The sequence below is a fragment of the Mauremys reevesii genome, linkage group 1, assembly GCF_016161935.1.
Source record: "Mauremys reevesii isolate NIE-2019 linkage group 1, ASM1616193v1, whole genome shotgun sequence".
Lineage (NCBI taxonomy): Eukaryota > Metazoa > Chordata > Testudines > Geoemydidae > Mauremys > Mauremys reevesii.
The window spans coordinates 264,236,699-264,261,967 of NC_052623.1; the positions used below are offsets into that span (position 1 = coordinate 264,236,699).

At 44.1% G+C, this 25,269-nt stretch overlaps 2 protein-coding genes across 12 annotated transcripts in view; one reads left to right on the forward strand and one right to left on the reverse strand.

Annotated features, from left to right (window-relative positions):
* Positions 1 to 25,269, reverse strand: part of SYN3 (synapsin III) — a 365,180-nt gene that overhangs the window by 105,943 nt on the left and 233,968 nt on the right. The window lies entirely within an intron of this gene.
* Positions 4,710 to 25,269, forward strand: part of TIMP3 (TIMP metallopeptidase inhibitor 3) — a 49,913-nt gene continuing 29,353 nt past the window's right edge. The window contains exon 1 of the mRNA XM_039486256.1: positions 4,710 to 5,073. Coding sequence (XP_039342190.1) covers positions 4,950 to 5,073 — 124 coding nt within the window. The 5' untranslated portion in view covers positions 4,710 to 4,949. The remainder of the gene's footprint in view (positions 5,074 to 25,269) is intronic.

Here is a 25,269-nt window from a genome sequence, read left to right on the forward strand (position 1 = left end):
GTATGAAGGCAGCCTGGTGTAAAAATGACCATCTGGAGTTTTCAATGACTGAGGGCCAGATGCTAAATTGGTGTAAATCAGAGCAGCTCCACTGACTACAAGGAGACTTATTAGAGCAAGGGAGGGAAACTTATTTTTGCCAGTAGTTAACAATTTAAAATGCGACTGGCATGACTCCATGTTAATGGACTGAGTCGACTTTCCGTGGAGAAGTTAGAATTTGTAAAAAAGATGTACAGTGCTTTAAGTTAACCTAACATTCATGGAAGTGGCCGGGCTGACTAACTTGCAGACAGGAGTCTATTGACTGCAGTGGGTCTCTTCACCTTTATGCCAGTTGTGGGTCTGACCCTGGGTGCTCCTTGGTTAGCTGGAGCAGTTCTGGCACTGCTTTGCACTTAATTTTGGTACTTTTAACCAGCACAGTTCCCCTAGTTTCATGAAACGTCTTTTTGTACTAATTACATTCAGAAGTTTTTGTCAGTTCAGAAGCAGTTTTCTTGCAGTACCTAGGCCCCATAAAATTTCACTTTCAGAGGTAGACAAAAAGGAGGAGAATACCACTTCCATTACTTTACTGTAGTAGCTTACATTTACATAGCACCCTTTGTCCTGAAGGAGGATCCCAGAGTGATTTACACCCTGTGTACGGGGGCTACTTCAACCACAGATGGAACACCTCAGACATTCCCTGCCTGGCATCAGTATGCAACAGGATTTGAAGAGGGGGACGAGAAGAGTAACGTATCCAATTTAAATCATAGTGGGAACTCATGGAAGCAGAAAGTAGTTATTGTTGCTGGAATTTAACCAGGACATAAGGGTTAACCACCCTACTCTGGCAAAAAGCACCATGGATTATTTGGTTATCACAAGTGGTCTGAATCCCTGCTTCACTCCACACTGAAACAAAACCCAACCTATATCTTGCAGCGCAGTGCCCCCTAGCACAATGTTGAGACATTAACTCAGGACTGACTCGCAAGAAAGGACGCCATGTACTGAGTCACCAACACCTACAGATGTTACATGGGTTATCCTTGGAATTTTCACACCAAGTATTGACCTAGCACAGTCATACTTAGCTTGTGGGATCCTAGCATAAAATAGATCAAAATATTTTTGAAAATGGTCACAAAAGGCTTAACGTTTTCTTCAAGAAGAAGAATTGAATACTGTTTTTTCCTCCTTTAGTTTTCCCTCCAAAAGACATTGTGGCCCAGAGGCTAGGGCATTAGATGGGGAGCCAGATCTAGGTTGTAATCCCAGCTCTGCCCTGCTGCATGACCTTCAGCAAATCTGTGCCACAGTTTCCCCATAATAACAACAATAGAAAGCTCTTATACAGCTCTTCTCATCAGTATCATTACTCCAATATTACTGGTGGGGAAACTGAGGCACAGAGATGGGCCATGACTTGCCCAAAGTCACCCAGCAGACCCGTGGCAGAGCTGGAACTAGAACCTAGGTCTCCCGAGCCCTTTGAGGTCTGCAACTGAAAAGCATCCTATGCGAGCTATGTATTATTGTTACTATTGTTCAGCATTCAGTACAGGGAGAAATATAGAAAAACCTTTACAGCACAATAGAAAATCCACCTCTTTGGCAAAGAATGCATTGGTGGCAAACAGTGCCAAAAGCTCAGCTGTACCCTAAATGACCAAATACAGCTATCATTAGTCCAACAACTGCTTATACATGAGTCCAGGAGGTTCAGATTGAAGAAGGGTAGCAGAGCGAGGCAGTGGCCTTATTTTGTACATAACTACCAGAACACACACTCACAGTCAGGAGAGGATGACCAGCCAGGGCAAATGAAAGCAATCTGTGTCCCTTTTCATCTTGAAAAGTAATTGCAGGTTACTTCTCCAGGTTACACTGGAAAAAATGAACTAGCAGCTGTATTGGTAACTTTAACAATACTAGTCAGGACCCATCTAAAATATAAGCGACTGCTTGGAGCCCCAAGCATTTAGGAGCCTCTTGTAATGTCAGGAACTCCTGGGCTGATCCCCATTTCAGAACCAGACGGGGAAGGAACTCAGGGGTTTGTTCCTCTGCCCCTTTCAGTTTCTTCTGAGTATGTCTTTTGTCTGAGTATAATACAAAACTCTTAGCATGTAACATCTTCACAGCATTTTACAAACTTCAACTCATTAACTCTCATAACACCTTAGTGAGGTAGGGAAGCATTACTATTCCCATTTTAGAGATGAGAAAACTGACTCAGAGAATGACCTGGTCAAAGTGACAGAGGGAGTCAGTGGGATCAAAATTTGGGAGTTTGTGGGCCAAATGCTCTCATTTTTAGAATATCCTTCCTCTCTCAAATATTGTGTTGTGGTGCTGTTTGCTGATTGGTCAGTTGTATCATGATGCTGGTGATGTCAGTTTCAGACCCATACTTTTCAATAGTGAAAAAAGTGCAGGGCAAGATTCTGATCTTATTAATATGGGTTTACACCAGAGTATCTCTGCTGATTTCAATGGAGCTATTCCTGATTTACACCGGTAAAACTGAAATCAGAGTCTAGTCCCAGGGATTTAGATTGTCTCATATGCACTCAACTACAGATTCCAAATACCCAACATATTTTTGCCTGAGGTTTCTCAGGTTGCAAAGATAGGCCACAAAACTATGTACAGTAGACATTAAAGTGATCTGCTTCAGAGAACTGTCTCTCACTCTCATGTACTTATAGTTATATATGTACATTGTGTGAGCACCACACAGTTTTTAATGTATTTAACCACACAACTCCCCTATGAGGTAGAGAACTGCTATCATCCTCATTTTACAGATGAGGACCTGAGGCAGACAGAGAGAAAGAGTATGTTTACATTGGAAAAAAAAACCAACCCTCCCACCCCCCAGCTCTGAAGCTCAGAGCCTGGGTCTACAGATTCAGGCTTGTGGGGCTCACACCACAGTGGTAAATATAGCCATGTATATGTTCCTGCACGGGCTGGAGCTCGGGCTCTGAAACCCAGAGAGGGGGGTGAGTCTCAGAGTCAGAGTTCCAGAGAGTTGGAACATCTACACAGCTATTTTTAGCACCATAGCACAAGCCTGAATTTGTAGACCCAGACTCTGAGACTCACCGCTGTGGCTTTTTTCTTTTTGCAGTGTAGACGTACCCTAAGTGGTCACACTGGTCACGGGTGGCACAGCTTGAACTCAGGTCTCCCAAGTCCCAAACTAGCACTACCTTAACCTCTAGACAATCCTTCCTCTCTAATATAACCATCCATATTGTAGTGGTCTAATAGTAATACTCAAAACAAAGTCTATCCTTCCAAGGGACTGAGTTCTTAATTTGTTTTCTATAGGCTGTACAATTAAAAACAAGGTACAGTGGGCAATCTTTTACCCAGATGTAACTGAACTGTACATTTGAAGATTTAGCCTACTGTTTAGAAACTTAGGACAGCTGGTCTCTGGACTTTAATACTGGCATAATGTACAACTAGAAATGCTTAAGGCTTATAAACCCCATGGAAAATACTCTGATATTAAGTGCAGTGGTTTGATACTTTCATTAATCACTTCTCAGCCCCTTTGCAGGATAATAAGGCCTCTGTATTGTGCATCTGGCAATCTTCCTTCCTCAAAGACCAGCTCTACTGTAACAGTTACATGTCTGCATCTGAGAGAAATGTACAGTTCCAAACAGGGATAAGGGAAACCAAACCAAACAGGACTTCACTATACATTGTACTAAAACATCACTGCTAAACTATACAGCAAGATTAAGAGTTGGGAGTGCCTGGGTACATATGACAGGGTTTTTCCCCCCAGCTCAGTTTTAACAATTTTCTTTATCACCCCTTGCTGCTTGGGAGTCTTGTGGGGAAGGGTTTGGATAGGATTAAAAAACACAAACATCAAATCCTGGTTTATAGCCCAAATAGGACTTGCCCTCCTTTCCTTCTTCCAACCCCATTCCATTGCACACCGAGGAAGAAAAAGAAGCACTAGTATGTTAGTTTCTTGCTGTGATATATTTCCTTTTTAAAAAAGCATTCATATTCTACAACCTCCAGTTTAAAATTAGCTCCCACTCAGATGAGCTATTTTCCAGGAAAGTAATTAAAGATGAAAAAAAAAAAAACATCTGCACTTTGAATTGATCTTCCCATATTGGATTCTGCCACCGAAATATGTGTTCGAGAGTGAGGCACATTGTCAAAACTTGTAGTAAATGCTCATAGCTCCATCACTGAAGTAATGACGAAGCTATGGCAGTTTGCAGCAGCTGGGGATCTGCTCTGCGCTGTGTTCCTACTTGCACGCCCTGTGATCCGAGAATAATGCAACCTGTTTGCAACAGCATCTGCCTCCAGCATCATGCGGCGGGATGGGAAAGCAGAGCGGCTGCCCTGAACAAGGAACTTTTGGTTGGGCTTTGAAACAGGTAGCAACCCTTATTACGCCCTTTCCTCCATCTGTCCCTCTCTCTGCTCCAGAGGGGCCCATGCTGCAGGCAACAAGCCGCTTTGCTGTGATCCCTCTCCCAGCCCCACCACACTCCCACAGCCACATTATTCCCTATAAGGCACTGAATCCCTCGCTCCAACCCCAGCCCCCGCCGCTCGTCCCTAGCCTCTCCCCCTTTGCCAGGGAGATGAGGTAATGCGGGGCTGCGATTGGTCGGGGCGGGGGCGCACCCCACGAGCCCGAGAGGGCGCTCTCCAGGCTATAACTGCAGCCGCCAGCCTAGGAGAGCAGCAAAGGCGCCGAGAGCTTCGAACTCCGCGTGCAGGAGGAGCCCGGGCAAAGCTGCCGCCCAGCCGCGCTTCCCAGCAGCCACTGCACTGAGAGGGGGGCAGCGCCAAAAGAAGAGGCTCAAAGACCGGTTAAAGAGAAGCCTAAAAAAGAACCCCCCCCCCAAGCCAGCCCTCCCCTCCTAAGTGGAGAGCAACTTTGGGCCAGCAGCTGCACCAGCATCATGTCTGTGTGGCTTAGCTTCCTCCTCGTGCTCCTCTGCAGCTGGAGCCTGAGCGACTTGGTGGCGGAGGCTTGTACCTGCCTCCCCATCCACCCCCAGGATGCTTTCTGCAACTCCGACATTGGTGAGTGTCCCCTTCCGTCCCTAGCCCGCGCCTGGCACCTCTGCCCGCTGCTAACCTCCTCCACGGTCCCAGCCTCGGGGAGGAGCGAATGCCGCCCCCCACCCCGGAGGGAGATGCACCTTGTGGTTCCACAGATGCATGGTCGTGTTGCGGGGGGAGAGAGAGCGCTACGGTCTGGCGAGCGTGCGGTTTGCGAGCAACGTTTCCCGCTTGCAGCGATGTCAGAGAGCTTTGCAAGGGAGAGAAGTTTAAATGCCCCCCCCTCCGCCCATTGCACGCAGAGGAAGGTGGCACTTTTCTTCCACACTGATATTATATTCCCTGACATCTAGAAAGTTCTCTGTGGGGGGCTGGGAAGGAGGAGGGACTCTTTTGCTAAAACTTTGAAAAGTAACCAGCATACGAAATATGGAAAACCATATTTAGGCTTAATCAGACCCATTTATGAGAAGTTGGAGGGCTAGAGAACTACTTTCAAATTACAGCTCCCTCCTTGTCTTTCTCCCCCACTTCCAAAAAACAATTAAGGCTTTATCATTACAGTTTTAAGTAATCAAGTTAAAATGGGGGCAGGATAAAAGTTGTGAAAGATGACCTGACCCTATATAGCTTTTTGGAGTTGCCTTATGTATCTCTATTTTTAAGTGATTTTTTCCCCTTAAGGAACAATGGAGAATGGGAGTTGTTTTAAAAATTTAAACTCTGCGCAGCAGCTTTTCCAAGACTGCCACCTCTCCAAGAAAAACAAGCTTTGCAGACTTTCTAGAAATCAGTAATTGTAAAAGTGACAGGTTTCCTGACACAGACAAAAACAAAATTGAAGGTGTGGGCAGCCAAAATTTCCTTCATGACCTGCTGCCAAGCAAATAATAATACTTAACAACAATAAAAGTCAGGACAAATTCTCACAAGCTAGGGAACTGCCCTTGGCAACTTGGAATGATGTAATTCACACCAATTAGTGGCAACAGAAGGAATGGGCTCTGTACAGTCATAACCCTTCACAAAAGTTAGGGAGGTATGTAACAAGTTTCCCAAGGATTTTCCACAATATGCTCTGATCCTTGCAGGGTTTTGTGTGTGTGTGTGTTTTCTGACATAAAATAAGTTGAAATAGTGTGACACTGGGGCCAGGAAAACTACAATATATAGGATTTAAAAAAAAAACTTTGAAAGCAAAACCACATTTCCATTAGGACCTTCTTAATGTTCTCCTGCTCCAATCTTTGGCATGTGAGTGGTATTCATAAATGAGGGGTGGGGGGAATAACTGGGTGGCTCAAGGGAATGGATAATGGAGACTCGCTCTAGTTACCTGGTTTGCATATGGCCCAGGTTGGTATTAAATGACCAAATATGGTTGCTGTTTGATGCTGTTCCATGGCCTACTGTATAATAAATGAGTGAGTGGTCTCTGTCTAGTTCCTAGTATACAGATGTTTGCATAACAATGGGCACAAGCTGTCAGCCTAGGTGTCAGTCTTTGCAGAGAGGGGAAGGGTTGAACAGACATGGTGACTGAAGTCCTACTCTTGCCCCTAGAGGTTGTCTCTGTAGCTCAGGGTTGAGAGATACACAAGTGGTTTGGGGAAGCTTGCATTGTGGATACCAGTACTGTGACTCCTCTGTAGACAGACTGAGAAAGCAAACTGCAAAGCAGTCAACTTGGCAGCTTCTATGAAAAATAAATTAAATAGGGGCAAAAATATACTAACTTTTCAGTGCAATGTTGACTTGATTCACTAACATGGAATCTCATCAGTAGCATTTTAAATTAGCTGAACCTGATGACAAAAAGTTTCCCTCTCTTGTCTTAATAACCCTCCTCTATAAAAACCTGCAGAGATGCCTAGTTATTTGTGTCTAGTTTCTATAAGGCATTTGCCTCTGAAAGCCAAGAAAAACATTACATACATGTTCAAAGGTCTGGGAAAGGTAAAATTTGCTTTAGACCTGATAGTCTGGAAAACATTATGAAGAGTTTTATAGCCGAGGATCCTTCTAGGAAGCTATACTATTGAAAGTTCACTTGAAGATTTTTATTGTTGACACTTTCTTTACTTTGCACTAGCAGTAAGTGTGTCAGCTGAGAGGAAGCTGCCAAGGAGATTTTTGCCTTTTCTGAAAACAATGGTATTTGAGAAGCCAATGTGCCTGCATCTATTGCTGGAGCTTCCACATGTGCCTTTCATATGCAGAAATCTGTGAGAATTCAGTCATCTGCTACTCCCTTTTAATGCTTTGACTAAGGAATTAAATACACCGTGTTAATTACACTTTCTGATAACTTACATCTTCTCTAGAAACACAAGACATTAAAAGTAGGACAAGCAGTGAAGCCCTGTGTAGCATCCCTTCCAGAATAGCCCTGTACAGCTCACATTGTTTGCAAGATTTCTCTGATTGGTGGATTTCTGAGTTCAATGTCAAGGTGCTGATCTCATTTTATTCTTGAGTGCCCTGCTGTTATTTGTTACGGCTCATAATTTTTGCCTTGCCTTGGTCTGAGATATCAAGTGAGAGTATAACAGGGGTTGTGCTCTTGGGGCTTGTAAGGGGGTGCATAATACAAAGGGGGAGGAAGCAAAAGGGAAAGAGAGTTCCCCCATATTGTGAAGTTACTATGGACTGATCTTAATGAAACATGTCATTTCTGTGATTGGACTGAAAAAGTGGAGCTAGGTCTATGAAGCTCCAAACTCTCCCTTAAAGCAGTATCCCTGCCTGGCTGTCTTCCGCCAGCATTGCCATTCTTTTCATGAGCCAAAAGAACAAGAGTTATATACAGACTTCTGGCCACTGAGGAGTTAACTGTCTCCATGGAAACTGATGGCAGTGTACTAGTGCAGTGTTTAGACAGACTAAACTACATGCCGGGTTATAAAACACATTGTGGGGAAGAAAGAGACTTGGCAGCACGTTTTTATCGGCTCTTGAGACTCCTGACAAAATACCGGCTCCAAAGGGAGGAATCAGTGCAGTAAGGGCTGGGAATCAAGACAGGGCTGGAAGAACAGAGCTGTTAAAACCCCTCCAACAAGAATGCAAGATATTAACATGCTAGGTGACAACCTGGCAAGTGTTTGTTACCTTCCAAAAACATGCCAGCACAGTGTGGCTTCTGAAGGCGCAGAAAGCTTCTGCTTTGGAAATGTAATGCAAGTGCCTGTTGTTGGAATTCAGTGGGTAGGTGTAGCAGGGTGCTGGTGCAAAATCACCTAATTTGTCCCTGCCCAGTCAGCTCCAATCAGGGGAAGCAGATAGGGGCTGATGGAAAAGGCTTGATGCCGGCCTGAGGATTGGCAACACCTGCTAGCCGGACAAGCCAAGGGCTATAAAGGCTGGGAGGGAGCCAGAACGTGAGGGGCAGCCAGAGAGAAGTCAGTCAAGGAGGGAACTGACGGCCTCTTAGCTGAAGGCTGACTCTGCCTGTAAAAGAGGTTCAATAATCCTGTAAAGCTTGTAAATAGACAGACACTGGTGGTGGGATAACTGTAGGTAAATAAAGACACAGGCATTGCACAACCCTGAAGCCTCTCCAAGCCTTATTGGGGCAGCAAGCAGGCCCCAGGAAGAGGGGTGGGTTGTGAACCCTGTTACAGTAGGGCTTAGGGGACTATCTTTCATTTAGTCGGTCCTGCCCTAATGGGGGATATGGCACTAAAGTTTCATTTTGAATTACCTTGGGCTCAGCTCTGTGGCAGAGTTCCAACCCTGAAATCTCTGCAGCCCTTTAAGCAACTTTTCAGAAACAGATGCTGAAGCAAACTCAGTGAGAAGTCAGTTTTTTAAACAGACAGATTCTTCCAATACCAAAGCAGAGGTTGTGGTTTTGGGAGAAAGCCTAGACTCTATACGCAGTCGTACTTTTGAAAAACAGTTCTGCTAACCAGGAGACCTGGCTGTCACTTGGGGCCTCTGCACTCCCCCTGGACGTGCCAGAGTGACAAATGGAGTCACAGTAAGTGGAGGGGTGCTTGCGTTGTGTTGCTCAAATTAGGGGAGGGACAAGGCAGAATCTCTGAGGTTGATCCACAGCCAAACTGGTGCTTTAACTCTTGGGTTTTTCTTTCTTTTTAACTGAATTGTGACTTCCTATATAAGAGCCAGCGTGGATAACTCTAGGGTTGGCCAAGTGGCAAACTCAGTGCAAACTGTTAAGGTTTGATAAAGAAACTTTGCCTCCTTTGCTTTCCAAGAATGTGAATTTTTTATTAGTTATTTTTGTTGCTGGGCCTTTGGAGGGAACAAAGACCACAGGCGCTTTGTCCTCTTTTTGTCAAAGCTGTGACAATTCCAGCTGGATGTGGCTGACATGAAAGGGGCTTGTTTGTACTCTTCTTTCTGCAGGAGCAGCAGGAACTTTTCAGATTGGCTGCTAAATGTTGCATTCCTGCAGATTTGGAAAGAACCAAAAAAGACCTACTTTTTTGTTGTATTTGTGGCGTTGGTTATTTAGAGCCCAATAATGCAGGAGTTGAGCGCATTTAGCATTTTGTAGAATCTGGCCTGGAATATGTCACTCCTCCAAATGGCTTTGTTCCAAAAATGTGATGGAAATTATTGTCCCCAAGAAGTGATGCAGAACATTCAATAATGCAATTCTGAAGGGTTTCCTTAGTATCTGGTAACTACTGCACATGCTTACTCCAGATTTCCTGCAGGAAGTAACCCCACAAAGACCTCTGCACCACCAGAGAGCCAGATGTTCTAGCCCACAGTCCCAATGTTCCTTACTTTAAGCAGAAATTTCTTCCTTTCAGTATTTCCCAGCTGCTCTTGAGAACCCTCCACCTGGCAGTTGTTTCTGGGAACAAAATAGGGAGGCAAGAGTGTAATTATGTACATCAATGTGCTGTGCTAGGAGAAAACACTTGCCTTTCACTTTGCAAACTTTTTCATCTACCAACATAGGGGTGTATGTGTACTTTAAGTTCAGCAAATCTGGCTATTTCCATCAATAGTTTTCTGCAGCACAAAAAAAATAAAGGAATTGTTGTTTAATAAGAAAAAATCCATTAGTGTGCTTGATACTTTGCAAGACACAAAGACAGTCCCTGACTTGAAGAGTCTCCTACGTAATGCTCCTGGATCCAATAATGTGGAGCCATGCAAGAGTGCAGAATCTTCCTGAAGTCAACAAGACTCCACATGAGTACAAGAGTCCGTGCTAGCAGATCCTGATGCAGGATCAGAAGACGGGATGCACAAAGATGCACAGTGGATGGAGTAAGTTGGTGGGGAGGTTAACTCCTTTCTTGTTGGCATCATGGAATGATCTTGAGAGCAAAATTCTTAAGCAAATCTTTATTTTTGCACTGCATAAAATCTTTTGCCATTTTTCTCTCCTATGAAATTTGCCTTGGATGCTTGTGGAGGTCACACACACACACACACACACACACACACACACACACACACACACACACACACACACACACACACACACACACACACACACACACACACACACACACACACACACACACACACAAAACCTAAATGTTGTTTGTGTCTGTTTCACACTGTACTTTTCCCCCTCCCCTTTCCACCCCACTACGGTACTTTGATGTAGATCAATCCAGCATGTTTCTTTCGGGAAAGAAGCCTTGTTAGTCTGTGGAGGAGGTGTTGTCATTAAATGAAACTTAAACAGTATGTTTTCCAAAAATTCTTAAAGGCCAGTAAACCCGCGAGGAGACCTTTCCACAGGTTGGTTTTAGATAGCAAGCAGGGACATGCACATGATGCCTTCCAGCTTGCAACCCAACTGAGCTCTGAGGTGTGATGTCAGTCCTCTAACGGCAGGAGAGTATGTTGAAGTTTACTTTTAATGACGAGTTCCTGCTTAGACTGAAGAGGCATCTTTCTCGTATGTGCTGCATATCGCTCCAGGGTCCAATTCTCTTCTTCCATGCCATATTGTAAATGGGAAGTACCTCTGCTGATGTCAGTGGAGTGGATCAATTTTATCCTGGGGTAAGTAACAGGAGAATCAGGCCTTCATGCTGAAATCAGTGAAGTAGAAACCGCTGTTCTCAAACTTAAGACCTATTGTAGCTCATCTAAAACTCTGTATGCTACCTTGTAACTAACCAGTTCAGCTACAATGGATTCTTCTCATGACACTAAACCAATCCACCTACTAGCTGATTGTGGCCTGTGTGCCAGCAGTGGTACATGTCACTGTATATATCTCTGTAGTACATATGCCACAATATTAAAAAAAATAAAAACATGAAGCTATTTTCTCTCCCTGTGCATTGGCAGCAGAGTTGATCAAAGCAGCAGAATAAACTTGGACCTGCTGCAGGTCTCCTTATTCTCTATTCAAGGGGTGGCCAACCTGAGCCTGAGACAAAGCCAGAATTTACCAATATACATTGCCAAAGAGCCACAGTAATACGTCAGCAGCCCCCCATCAGCTCCCAGCACTTTCCACCCACTGATCAACACCTCCCCCGTCTCTCCCTGCACCTCTGGATCAGCTGTTTCAGGGCGCGCAGGAGGCTTGGGGTGGGGGAGGAGCGAGGGCACAGCAGGTTCAGGGGAGAGGGTGGGGTTTGTGGCAGAGCCAGGGATTGAGCAGTGAGCACCCCCGGCACATTAGAAAGTTGGCATCTGTAGCTCCAGTCCCGGAGTTTGTGGCTATACAAGGAGCCACATATTAACTTCTGAGGAGCTGCATGTGGCTCCAGAGCCACAGGTTGGCCACCCCTGTTGTTTACTCATTAGGCTTTGCTGGTATAGTTAGAGTGAGTGACACTGGTCATTTTTAGATTTGCACTTTAAGTGCAGGGCTTATTAGTAACAGTGAGAGAAATAAAGTCTTGATATAGCTTGGCTCTGTCTGACACTGGTGCGCTCTTCCATTTGAGAGAGTTTAAAAAAAGTGTACTGTGGTGGTAGGAAGTAGCTGTGCTGAGTCAGAGATGTATTGCTCTAGGCAGTTACTAAAGAGCGTACATTTCAATGAGGGATTCAAAGGCACTTCTAAAACCTTCAATGGAGCTAGTCCGTTTTTCCATCTATTAATCAAAGTGCTTGCAGTTCCCATTCAAGGCGGGTGAAACAATTAATGAACAAAAACAACCAATCTGTAGACAGAGCATTTCATCAAATAGTTTGCACATGCAAAAAATCAGTGCAGACTCATTGGCTTTTGCCAGCTCTGGTTTAGAAACATATTCTACTCTGGAAATGAGTGGCTACCAGTAAAATATCTAGGTAAAAAATACGAGTTATATCTTAAACACTGGGGCTGGATTTATTGCTGTGGTGATGCTGAACTCAGCAGAGGGGCCTGGATGGAGAAAGAAGGTAGCTTTGTGTCTTCCTTATGCGGAGGTTCCCAGAGGGACAGTTTAGGAATATCTAAGGTGTAGGAGTGCTTGGCCATACCCACCCACCATCCCACGAATGCCCCCTGCAGCAGAGCTCCCTCAAGGGGCAGTGTAGGACTGACAACACCTGCTACGCTCCTGCCAGGCTCTCCTCTTATAATCAGGAGAATCCCCCAGCGGACAGATCCAGCTATTTTATGACCAGTTTATGTTGGCATAAAATGGCCACTGGGAAGTGATGAATTTGTCCCACCGTTAGCATCTGGGAGCTATTTCTAAAACTGAAATAGCCACATAATTTTGAGGTGCAGAGCAATAGCCACAAAGAGTGGGCCTATAGTTCAACATGTAGAATAATATGATCAGTCTCAAATTTGGGGGAGGGGAAGTTGGCAATACCTGTGGCCACATACAGACCCAGACTCATGCACTGTAGGTAAGTGCTGTTCTTAAATGTCTGACTTAAGGAGCACACAAAAAGCATCAGAGTGGCCCCTGCTGACTCAGCTGCAGCTGTTAACTTGCCAACAGAAAAGTGGGCCAGATTCTATTTATAGCCTAGAGTTAAACTGGATTCACACCGGTTTAAGTGAGAGCAGAATTTGGCCCACTCTACTGAGACCTGTGCTGACTTCATCCATTTTGCTGGTGCACAGAAAAAAGGGAGTATGTAAAAGGCAGCCACAGTGACTTCTGCTCCTTGGAACTCTTGGGACAAATTCAGATCTCATGAAATCAGGTGCAACAAAATTGACGTAAGTGGAATTTTACCCTCTTATGCCAGGTCTGAATTTGGTCCAGAAGGTGGGGTTGACATGTTTGTCCTCTGGAGGAGAGATGAAAGCAATAAAAACAGGGTTGGGCCAACTCAATGACTGCTGTAAGCAGCTGCCGTGCCATTCACGTCAGTGATGTTGTGCCAGCTTGTATCAGAGATGGATTTCACTTATGTTTTGAGGTTTCTAAGAGGAATGTCACAAACACTGGAGAGTGTTTAAAATTGTTATTAAAAGCCATTAACTTTCCCTGTAAAGTGAAGTGGCTCCCTTGAGCTCCCAGAGTGAAGATTTAGTGCACTAACTGACAGTGTCTAATAACATAAAAATGCAAGTAGTTTTACACCACCCTGATGATTTTATTTATTCAGTATTTCTGCCAGCCAGAAGAGATTCCTGGACACTTGGAAATGAGAGAGAAGTCTCTTGAGTTCTGTGCTGGTAAAATAAATGTTGATCACGAATAATCCAAATTCCTGGTGGTGTTTACACAGGACCTTTTTCAAAGGGCAACTTCACCCCTTGGAAAAAGTGTGCAGACAGTTAAATGAAAATTAAATAGCACCGAGAAGCTGATGCAAATATTATCAGCTAAACCCAGCAAAGATCTGGATTAATACACACTGCATATTGGACTTGATTTTACTTTTTCAAGGCCTTGTCTGCATGAGAGAGCTCAATCAATTATAATGCCCCTCAGGCAACTGGAATGCACCTTGCATCTATGGACACAAGTGCTTCAGTTGAGTGATAGGGAAGCTATAATCAATTGAAATCACCCTCGTAAGTTGAAGGGGAAAAGCCTCTATTGCCTACGTGCCAGTGTGGATGCAACATGCTGCCACAGTCCATACATGTAACTCTAACACCAATCATCTTTGGCATTGTCGGGGGGAACACAACAGGGCGAAAAGATTATATTCTCAGCAGGCAGTCCACAGCTGGCTTAGGAGCTGCAAAATGGGAGCAGTAGGGAGCATTTCAGAGGGGACCAGGGCTGTGAGTGGATTTCTGGGGAGGGATACTGTGGCAGGAGGGATTTCTGGGGATAGTTACGTTGCTGAAGAAGGCCTGTTCGGACTACATAAGAAGGTTCATCAGCTGTGAGAGAAGACAGCCACCCCACCAGAACTGGTACCCCACTAGGCAGCCCTAGTGTGGATGCAAGGTCAAATCTTTCACTGATTCAGGGTGGGTAATATGGACGAACTCAATAGGTGGTGGGCTGACCAGTGCAAAACAATTCATTGCTATACCACAGATTGATCTCTCTGGTGCAGACAAGGACTAAGCGGTAAGCTGGCAGGCTTGCCTGTACAGAGGCACATTTTGATCCCTTTGCCCCTGCTATGCCCATTGGGGGTAAGAGAGAGGGCTGGATCTCTATCTAGATCCTATGTATCTGCCTCACATCTCTTCATAATTGGCAGTCTCTCTCAGTTTAGGACTTGGAGTAGCAGGGCTCTGTGTGGCCCGAGATTGCACAGTGCCTACCTCTATTATCATATTTGGGTTCTAGCCAGTGCTATCCTTCCATCTCTTTGAGCATTAAGTTCTTCCGAATAATCCTTTAAGAAATGCTGGGGGAGGGAAAGAACTTAATTTTGTTTTTCCAGCTGGATCATCCCGTTTGAAAATACTACTGACTGAATGGTAGGTGCACTGGACTGAAAGAACTAACATGCCGTTTAAAAGTATTCAAGGGATAAAACATTGCAGCCAGGAAATACTGGAATGAGTGCAACAAGTAGAAATCTCCTTGCCCAGCAGGCTCCTGGATGTGGATCCTGGTCAAAAATGTTAATTCTAGATAATGTTAATTGCTTTTCTTTAATAACCAGTTCACTGTAAAGCAATCTGTGAAGGGGTCTCCCATTACTCCTTTAATTCTTATTAGTCCTTAAGAACATAAGAATGGCCATACTGGGTCAGACCAAAGGTTCATCTAGCCCAGTGTCCTGTCTTCTAACAGTGGCTAATGCCAGATGCTTCAGAGGGAATGAATAGAATAGGGCAATTATTGAGTTATCCATCCCCCGTCTTCCACAACCAGCTTCTAGCAGTCAGAGGCTAGGGACACCCAGAACATGAGGTTGCATCCTTGACCATCTTGTCTAATAACCATTGATGGACCTATCCTCCATGAACTTCTCTAATTCTTTTTTGAACCCACTTGTTCTTTTGGCCTTCACAACATCTCCTGCAACGTTGGAGTTTTGTGTGAAGAACTTCCTTTTGTTTGTTTTAAATCTGCTACCTATTAATTTTATTGGGTGATCCCTGGTTCTTGTGTTATGTGGAAGAATAAATAACACTTCCCTATTCACTTTTTCCACACCATTCATGATTTTATAGATCTCTATCATATCCCCCCATCATCTCTTTTCCAAGGTGAAAAGTTCCAGTCTTTTTAATCTCTGCTCATACAGAAGCTGTTCCATACCCTTAATCATGTTTGTTGCTCTTCTTGGCACCTTTTCCAATTTGAATATATGTTTTTTGAGATGTGGGGGAACCAGATCTGCACACGTTATTCCAGGTGTGGGCATACCACGGATTTATATAGTGGCATTATGATATTTACTGTTTTACTATCTATCCCTTTTCTAATGGATCCTAACATTCTGTTTGCTTTTTTGACTGCTGCTGCACATTGAGCAGATGTTTTCAGAGAACTATCCACAGTGACTCCAAGATCTCTTTCTTGAGTGGTAACAGTTAATTTAGATCCTATCATTTGATATATATAGTTGGGATTATGTTTTCTGATGTGCATTACTTTGCATTTATCAACATTGAATTTCATCTGCCATTTTGTTACCCAGTTTTGTGAGATCCCTTTGCAACTCTTCGCAGTCTGATTTGGACTTAACTGTCTTGAGTGAGATAGTAAGGAGTTTGAAACCAGATTATTTTGGGGAGAAAAACGAGAGCAGGGTGCCCCGCCCCCTCCTTTCAAATTTTCCCTTTTTTATTCTTTCCTCCCCACCACCGAAAAGCCCAATTTTCTAATGCCTTGTACAGTCGCAAGTAGCATTTTACACGCCCTTTGCGCAGGTGTAAATTACCACAACAAAGTGCAACTGCACAAAGGTACCATGTTGTTACATCCCTTTCTCTGGCCATGCCAAAAAACCCTACAGTATCATAGGACAGAAGGGTGTCTCCTTTCCTCAAGTGCCTCAGGGTTCTGCTGGCTCGGAGTGAAGGACCTGAACTCTGACTCCCACACATTGCCCTATGGTTTGACTGCTGGGACAGGCACATCTGTTTCTCTTTACCAGTTCATTCCCTGCTATTGGATGTAGTTGTAGTGTTGTCTGCTGGGGAGAGGCTGCTGGCATTATCTATGTTAATTCTGAATAAATGAGCACTGGAGCAGCTGTTCTGAAATCAAATACAATCCCCCATGCACAATGAATGACATGAGCTTTGGAAACTAACAAGAATCCCACCCCATTGATGTAGATTTAATCTTTGGGCTTGTCTAACTTGCTGGGTCTGGTGTAACTAGCATAGTTTTCCCTTTACTTTGCAGATTTCAGTGATAGCGTATAAACGGTTAAAACAGCAGGGAGAAGCAGACTGGCCTGTGGCAGGACAGGAAAACCATGGGATGGGGGGAAAAAAACTTACACCTGACTTTGAAAGAGAGGAAGTGACTGGGGTTTTGAAAGACAGCAGGTAGAGGGCTAGAGAGCCAGCAGATATCTGGGTTAAACCAACCATTTCCTGTGACATTTCTCCTTAACTTTACCTTCCCCCCAAGGAATGAATTCCAGGCAGGTGGTGTGGCTTAGCCCTTTATACCCTTTCCAAGCTCCCATCCCAATTTCCTACTTCCTGCCTCCTCTTCTGACACTGCTATAAATACCCTCTCTCCGTGCCAGAGGCCTGGAGATATGCACATTTCAGATTAAAGGGGACTAAGTCGACAGGATAAAACAGCCTCTAGGCCAGGTCTTGTGAACCGTGAGGTCATTGGGTCCCCGGCTTTAAATTTCCATGCAGAAGGTGACAGAATGGAGAGAATTCTATGAGACTGACGTGGCCTCTCTATTCATTGTACGTGCCTTTGGACCTGTTCCTGGGTAAACAACTCTCTTGAATAAATGAGTAATAACAAAGAGCATGCCTTGTGGCTTTGGCTGAAAGCTGGTTAAACCACATGGGGGTGGGGGAAGGCAGGGGGCTCAGGAAGAAAGGAGAAAGGATAGTCAAGGGTCACGCTGCCTGGAAAAGTACAAGAGCTGTGGTAATGATAACTTTTAATTGGGGTAGTGAAGAAAAGCAGCCCAAGGGAAGAGGAAATAAGTAGGTGGTCCCTTAGGGCTGCAGTATGGGCAAAAGGTCTCCAGAGCTGTGCTTGTAATATTGACCTTGTCTGAGAGGATCAAGAGCAGAGGGAGCCCTGGTAAGTGAGATGGGAACAGAGCTGCAGCCAGTGTAAGGTCTGATGTGATAAGCAGGTGCTCTGCTTGGGCCTGCTGCTAGGGTCTGGACTCTTGCATCTCTGAATAGCTGGGGAATCCATAGGGTAGGGAGGGAAAGACAGAACTCTAGTAACCACCAAAGACAGCGTGTTAATTTAAAATCCCAAAGGCCAAATCACAAACCAACAGCAGTGAGGAAACTCAGAGGCAGCTGTACCTGTGCTAGAGCCATTGCCTTGCAGAAAGCTGCTGAATTTAAGGAAAGGACTAGTTTTTTAAGCTCCGTATTTTACTTTCGTAAACTTAAAGTACAGCACCAGTTTTTGTTTTTTTGAGGAGATAGGGGATTAAGGTCTTCCTAGGGTATTTTCTTGGTGGATTAAGATAAAAAGGAGATTTTATTTGATCTCTTTACCTCTTTTATTTCCAGGATTTTAACCAAGTAGGTGATTATCTTGATCAGGAAGAGGGGAATGGGTAAGACAACCTAATAACTTATTAATAATAAGGCTTTTTCTTTCTCTAAGTTCTGTAGCAGTTTGGAGAGGTGGGTGAGACCATGATGTTACATTTTCTGGGCAGACCTGTGATTTGCTAGAGAACAAGGCTCTGGAATAACTTCGGTGCCTCAGTTTTGTTATCCATAAAATGGGAATAATATTTGCTTCCCTTACAAGGCAAATTCATTAATGCTTGTAAAGCATGTTGACATCTTCAACTAGAAGGCACTCTAGAAGGGGTCATGTGGGAAAAAATAGTATCTGACCAAGTAACTAAAGATACCAATCTATATGAACAAGGGGCAGAACTTAGTTAATATGGGCAACTTTAATGCAGGCATTTCCTAATTCTGAGTGCTTGAATTGGAAATCTTGATAGTATTCTTTTAATGTAGGGTTTTTTTTTAATGGAATATTATAAACTGGGATAGAAGCTAGACTAGCTAAGAGACTAACAAATGATAACCCATGTCAGTATAATACCACTTACAACTTCAGCTTAACACACACAGACGATAGGAAATACCAGATAGGATCAGATAATTGGTCCATCTCATCAAGTCCTGTCTGACAGTGGCCAGCACCAGTACCCCCACAAAAGGTAGAGGTGGAATAGTCTGCCCTATCCCCCTTAAAATTCTCATCCTAATCACAAACAGAGATTGGTTTAAGCATTGGAGCATGAGTTTCTAGGTTCCTTTCAATTATTTTCCTTCCCCACATTTACTGTTTTATCACTGGGCGCGCACGCACGCGCACACACACACACACAGAGGTTTTGTCATTTGAAGTTACCCAGAGCACTGTGGTCTGCTCTTTCTTTTAGATTGTAAGACTCTTGGGCGAGGGATAGTATTCATAGAACATGCTGAATTAGGTTGAGCAAGAGTCTTCCAAAATGGCATTGCATGCTGAGTATTTCAATTGCATGATTAACAACCCCTGAGACACAAGCTTCTGTACCTCCTGGGATGTACCTGACTGCACCATGGCAGATGAATGGCTCATTGTGATGTTACAAGTTCTCCGATGTTCCCCCCTCTCCCCCCAGCTGTAAGGTCATTAGATTATCGCTCCCAGTGTTATGAAAACTTGCGGATGCCTTTCCAGGACACATGGCTTGATACGGCTGGGATGAAAAATCAAACCACCTAATCTCAACCTATATGCAAGAAGGGAAGCGTTGTATTCCAGACAGAGCTGTATCTGTCTTTATGGACTAGGGCCCAGCTCCTCAGAGGCATTTCGGCTCCTAACTTCCATTGAAATCAGTGGACATTCAGAGCCTAAATACTTTGGAGGGTCTGAGCCTAGGTTCTAGTTGGTTACAGAGCTTGCCCATACCAACAGACTGCTCTTTTCTGCACGTTGGAAGGCAAATGGCATAACAAACTGTGTAGCAGCCCTTATTGGCCAGTTCCCACCCCTTCAATCCATCCTGTTTCATGACCCATTTGAAACGCAGTAGTACAGCAGGTATCAGCCAAAGCCTGTGTGCTTATCTTGCTGTTGTCGGAAAGTGTTCAGATCAATAAGTTCCTTCCTATGTTTGCTCTCTCCACTGACATTGATTTCCTCCAGCACTGATGTTTGTTCGGAGTGGTACTGCTGGGGGAAGCGTTGGCTCTCTCCTTCCTTCATCCCTCAATAACCGCACAGGGACATTTTCCTGTTTGTCCTCTGTGAAGTCTGGCAGTTTGGAGCTACTGACGCAAGCTTTGTTCTCTCTGCCATTCAGAACTCTTCTTCTCTAATCTTGGCAACAGCGATTACATACATCCTGACCTAGGCTGGCTATGTCATGGACGTACAGGATAGTAAACAGGAAGGGATCACATGGCGGGCGGTGGGGTTGGGGATACCTGATAGGACCATATCCTTGCACAGGCTAAAAATCCATTCTTCAACCCTGAATAAAGTCAATACCTAACAGGATTCCTCCCAGGGAACCTCCTCCTCACCTATATACACTGCCTAGCAATAAGAGTTTGACTACATTTATTAGCAAATGTTTATATTGCAGCAGTGCTTAGAGGACAACCAGGCCAGAATCCCAGTGTGCTAGACAATGTACAAACATATATACAATGATAGTCCCTGCCCCCAAAAGCTATTGCCTAGCTCTCAGGTGGGAGGATGACAGGTCAGCAAAGTTTCCTACAGGGTTACACTCAGCCCATTTAGGCTTTCCTTGGGCAATACATTTATTACAGATAAGTCAATGCAGGCTCCTGTATGGAACTAAACCTCCATTATCTGCCCATTACCTTGTTCCCTCTGTTTGCTTTTCTCCACCACCAACCTCAGGCCTTGCTCAAAGTGACCATTCTTACTATGACCAAGTAGGTTTGGATTCAGCTCGGGACCCAAACTCTAATACACATTGTGTCATTTCTGAATTGCCAGGATGGGCCATAGCATTATTTTTTAAAATGAGTACCTTCCTAATCAACTGCTGTATTGGTGTGAACACAGTCAAATTCAGTGGTGTCTCCAGACACTGAATGCAGGGATCTGCAGTGCTTTCATAGTATGAAAATCAAATGAGACTCTGCATTCCTGGGGTTATTTCTCCTGGCAAAGAACAGATGCTTAAACGAAAACATGCATTCATGAGCTGCATGCACTGCACCTGCCTCTGGCACAGCAAGAGTGAGTGTGTGTGTGTGTGTGTGTGTGTATTTCTGCTTCAGTAAAGAGGAACTGTATTTTGGTGTGATCCCCCTATAAGGCAGCCCTAATTCCCATTTTGGCTTTAAAACTTAAAAACAGTCACTGCATTTGGCAGGAAAAGGACGATGTCAGTCTCCTTATTGTAGAAACAGTAATTCTTCCATAGTGCTTTACATTTTCAAAGGGCTTTGTAAACATTAACCAATTCTCACCACGCTTCCCATGAGGGAGGGAAATCTTACTTCCTTTTGGTGCATCTTCACAGAACTCTAATAAGAGAGTTACTGAGCACTGCAGCATTTAGGAAACCATAATCTGTATTGGAGACTCTTTTTGTGAACTGCTTTGTGTGTCGGGGGGAGGGGGAAGGGGGTTGGCCCATATTCTAGACTGATGTTTGTCCTAGACTCATGTCCCTTATGACTGCAATATCTTGGGCTTCAGAGGGTCACATGGATAAGGTGGATTTTTAAATTATGTGAATATCCTTTCTTTTCTTTTTGCTAATGTATAACGGGCTTAGTCAATAATAACGGGCTTAGTCAATAGGTCAATTAAGTGCCACACTGGTAAATAGTACAATGGGTCAATGGTATGATATAACCTTTTCCAGAGGGTTTGGCTGGAGAGTCTTGCCCACATGCTCGGGGTTCAGCTGATCGCCATATTTGGGGTCGGGAAGGAATTTTCCTCCAGGGAAGATTGGCAATGGCCCTGGAGGTTTTTCGCCTTCCTCCGAAGCATGGGGCAGGGGTCGCTTGCTAAGGAGTGGGTGGATCGGCTTATGTGGCCTGCATCTTGCAGGAGGTCAGACTAGATGATCATAATGGTCCCTTCTGATCTTGAATTCTATGATTCTATGTGCTTTGCATTTCCTTCTGGGTGTAATCGTAGGGGGTAATAGTGTGCAGCATTAACCCCATTTTAGAAACTGAGGTACAGTTTCTCTGCTACTGATGCATTGCATGGCTTTAGGCCTTGTCTACACTAACCGGGGGTTTGACATGTGGCGATCAATGCATCAGCGGTCGATTTAGCGGGTCTTAGACCGCTAAATCAACCACTGATTGCTCGCCCGTCGATTCCTGTACTCCTCCTGAACGAGAAGCGCAAGGGGAGTCGACAGGGGAGGTCTCCAGTCGACATCGCATAGTGTGGACCCCGTGGTAAGTAGATCCAAGTACGTCGACTTCAGCTATGTTATTCACGTAGCTGAAGTTGGTAACTTAGATCGATCTCCCCCTCCCCCATAGTGTAGACAAGGCCTAAAGTCATGTAGTTCATCAGTAGCAGAGCCAGGATTAGAACTTAACCCACCAGACTCTGGCTTACTTTAGGGAAATAGACCATGCTGCTTATCTGAGGCAATGCATGAAGTGTAAAATTAACTAGTTCCAAAGGGGGTGTACAAACACTAGTTAGAGTGAATACCCTTAGCTCCTTGTCCTACTTGCAACCCCTCAGTGGTTCAGCAGTCGTGACCTTGAGAAACTTCCCCTGAGGCAATGGAAAGTGCTCAGCATTGGACTGTGGAGAATCCTAAATTGGAAGTGTGCCTCGTGTGCATGCGCCTTAATGCCACAGCTCACTGACGACCCGGATGACTTCTTGAACTGGTGATGACAACAGTGTCTGTCTCACTGTCTGTTCACAGTGTTAATTAACCCAAAAGCTGTTTTCCCTCTTATGCTGTGAACGAGATGTGAAAACAACCAGAAGACTTTTCCCGTGCCCTTAGGGTGTCCAAGCATCACAGCCATGACCCCTGGCTGAGTAGGACTGAAAGGACTGCTGCGCAGTGGCCCACATGCCTTTTTAAAAAAAAACTGATTATTAAAATTCCGCCTTCCCCTGCCCCCTACTTGTAATAAGTCTTTGGAGTGAGGCCACTTAGGGGACACAGCTGCAGAGTAACCTTCCTTATTTTCTTCTGGAAGGTTGGAGGCAGCTGCTGTGGCCTCATGTCTTGAGATTCCACCACTACTTACTTGGGGCTGATCCCACCCCAATTAAAGTTAATGGAAAGATCTCCGTTGACTTCATTAGAATTTGAATAGGCCCTTTACCACCTCCAGTAAAGCAGAACTCTCTCTCTTTCAAGATCTTGGGATTGGTTACGCCGCAAAAAGAGAGTGGGAAGAAATTTGTCACAGAGCTGACTTGCTTACAACCTCAGTGATGCACTAAATTAAAGGTTTAGTGTTTCATTCTGAGACACTTTAGTTCAAATCCTACTTGGATCACAAGGGGCAATGAGTTTGGTAAACTCAGGGTAGTCCTTACCTATAGAAGCCACTAGCTGTCTGATATTCAAAGATGCTGGGCACCTGCGGATCCCATTGATTTAAATATGACTTGTGGGTTCTCATCACCAGTGAAAAATGAGGGAGAAAAAGTGGGCCTGATTCTCTTTATCGATGTTGTTTGAAGAACAAAATGTTCTGAAAAAGTCAATTTAGAAATGTTGAAATGAAACATTTCAAAATGTGGATTTGAAGTGAAGAGTTAATTTGAAACAAACATTTAGTTTCAAACCACCATTTACACTTCAAATGACATTTTATGTGGAAATGCAGATGCAAAATGAAAATTCTTGTTTCAGTTTTCTCAATGGACAATCAAATTTTTTTTCAGAAATAGATTCTTTTCCTTAGAAAATTTGGACAAAATCACATTTTCTAAGAGAATAAGTTTTGTTAGGAAACTCTTCTACTGATTTTACTTTTTAGGGTCTAACAAGAATAGCCTCCTGTTCTGGAAGCCAGCTAACTCTGAACAGGTTACCTGCTGTCTCATACTTCATGAGAAATTCCAGAATATCATCCCCCTGAGATTTATAGCTTAGTCTCTCTGAATGCTGAGAATCTTGTATAATACAAATATCCTTCCCCAAACATCCTCATTTGTTTCCAGTTGGCAATGGGCACTTCACCTTGGTTTTGCTCCATTAGTGAACAAACAACTGTCTCTGTGCTGACGCCAGTGGACTGAGACGAGGTATTTCCTCATATGTTTCCATTAGCTCTCTCTTTCAATGTTTAAGCTTCTAGTCACCTGTGAACCAGGTGCAATATGTACTGAGGCCATGAAACCCTGGCTCTGGGAGGAGGTTTGTGTTCATTATTTTGCCCAAGTGGTCTTGTTGTGTCACGCTTCGGGAGACTTGGACAAGAAGGAAACAATCAGGCTTAGTCTGCTCCCTACAAATTATTACCCTGGCCTGTAAACATTCAGAAACACAGTGCCCAGAAAGTTAATGGGCCTTACAACATGTAACCTCAGCCACTGAGTTTCAGTAATAGCTACTGCTGCGCTGACTTACCTTGTGTGTTAAGGGGATGAATAAGGGACATAGGCAGCTGGTACTAGAAGGTAGACTCTTCTCGACAAAGTTAGAGCCCAGTGGAAGTTTATGTCAAGAGTTACTCAAAGAGCTTGTCAATTTCTTTAGCATACGGGTCCTTTTTGACTGGTAGGTAGGTCACTGAGCAAATCTCAGCTGGATCTGTTTGGCCTGAGGAGCGAGGCTTCGTATGAAGAGAGAGACTGACCACATGGAGTGGGAGGAAAATCCTGTGGTTTAGACTTGGATTTCTAAACTGCTATTGTGTAGAGCAAGTCAATACAGTCTGTGGAAGGTGGGTTTGCTGTGCTCACTGATGTAATACAAGTGTAGCAAAGAACCCTCTCAACAATACTGTATTAGTAATATATGGATGTGCATGTGTATGAGCGTACCACAATAGTGGCAAATAACTTACAGAAATACATTCTTATTAAAGCTAGTTGAAATTTTCACAGATTTGAAATTCTGATTAAATATTTGCATGAAAAATCACAAGCGAAAGAGCTTCAGTTTCTCTATCCAGGAAGTATTTCTAAAGGGTTGAAAATATTGTTAATGGCCTCTTTGGCCAGTCCTTCCTCAGGACTTTCAGTATTGCATCTCCCACCAGAACCTGTTCACAAAACAAAGCTGCTGCATTCTTGCCTGTCTTCATCCCCTTTGCTTCAGTAGTTTTCCAGTCTGAAAGTCCTGTGTCCAAAGCCAGAGTGGGCAATATTTCTCTCTACTACATAAACAAATAACCAGGGGTGGGCATATCTTCTTAAACACTTCATGTGTTTTGATTAACTCTGTCATGGACATCCCAGTCCCACTCTCCATTTCATATCTTTTCGAGGACAAACATGGACTGGCTAACTGAGATTTGACTATTGACACATTCATAAATAATATGCAAATTAATACATTTCTCAAAGCTCGCCATCAGTGTGAAATGTGTCATGGACACGATTATGTTTATAGATACGCTGCTTCCTCCAACGCATAACTGCCAGCACTTGAATAGCTCACAGCAAAATATGATAGGTAAAAGAAAAGACACAGGCTTCTCCCAAGAAGGCATGTCTGCATACAATTTCAGCGTCCCTAAAAAGCAGGCCTGATACTAGGTTATTCTCAGGTCCA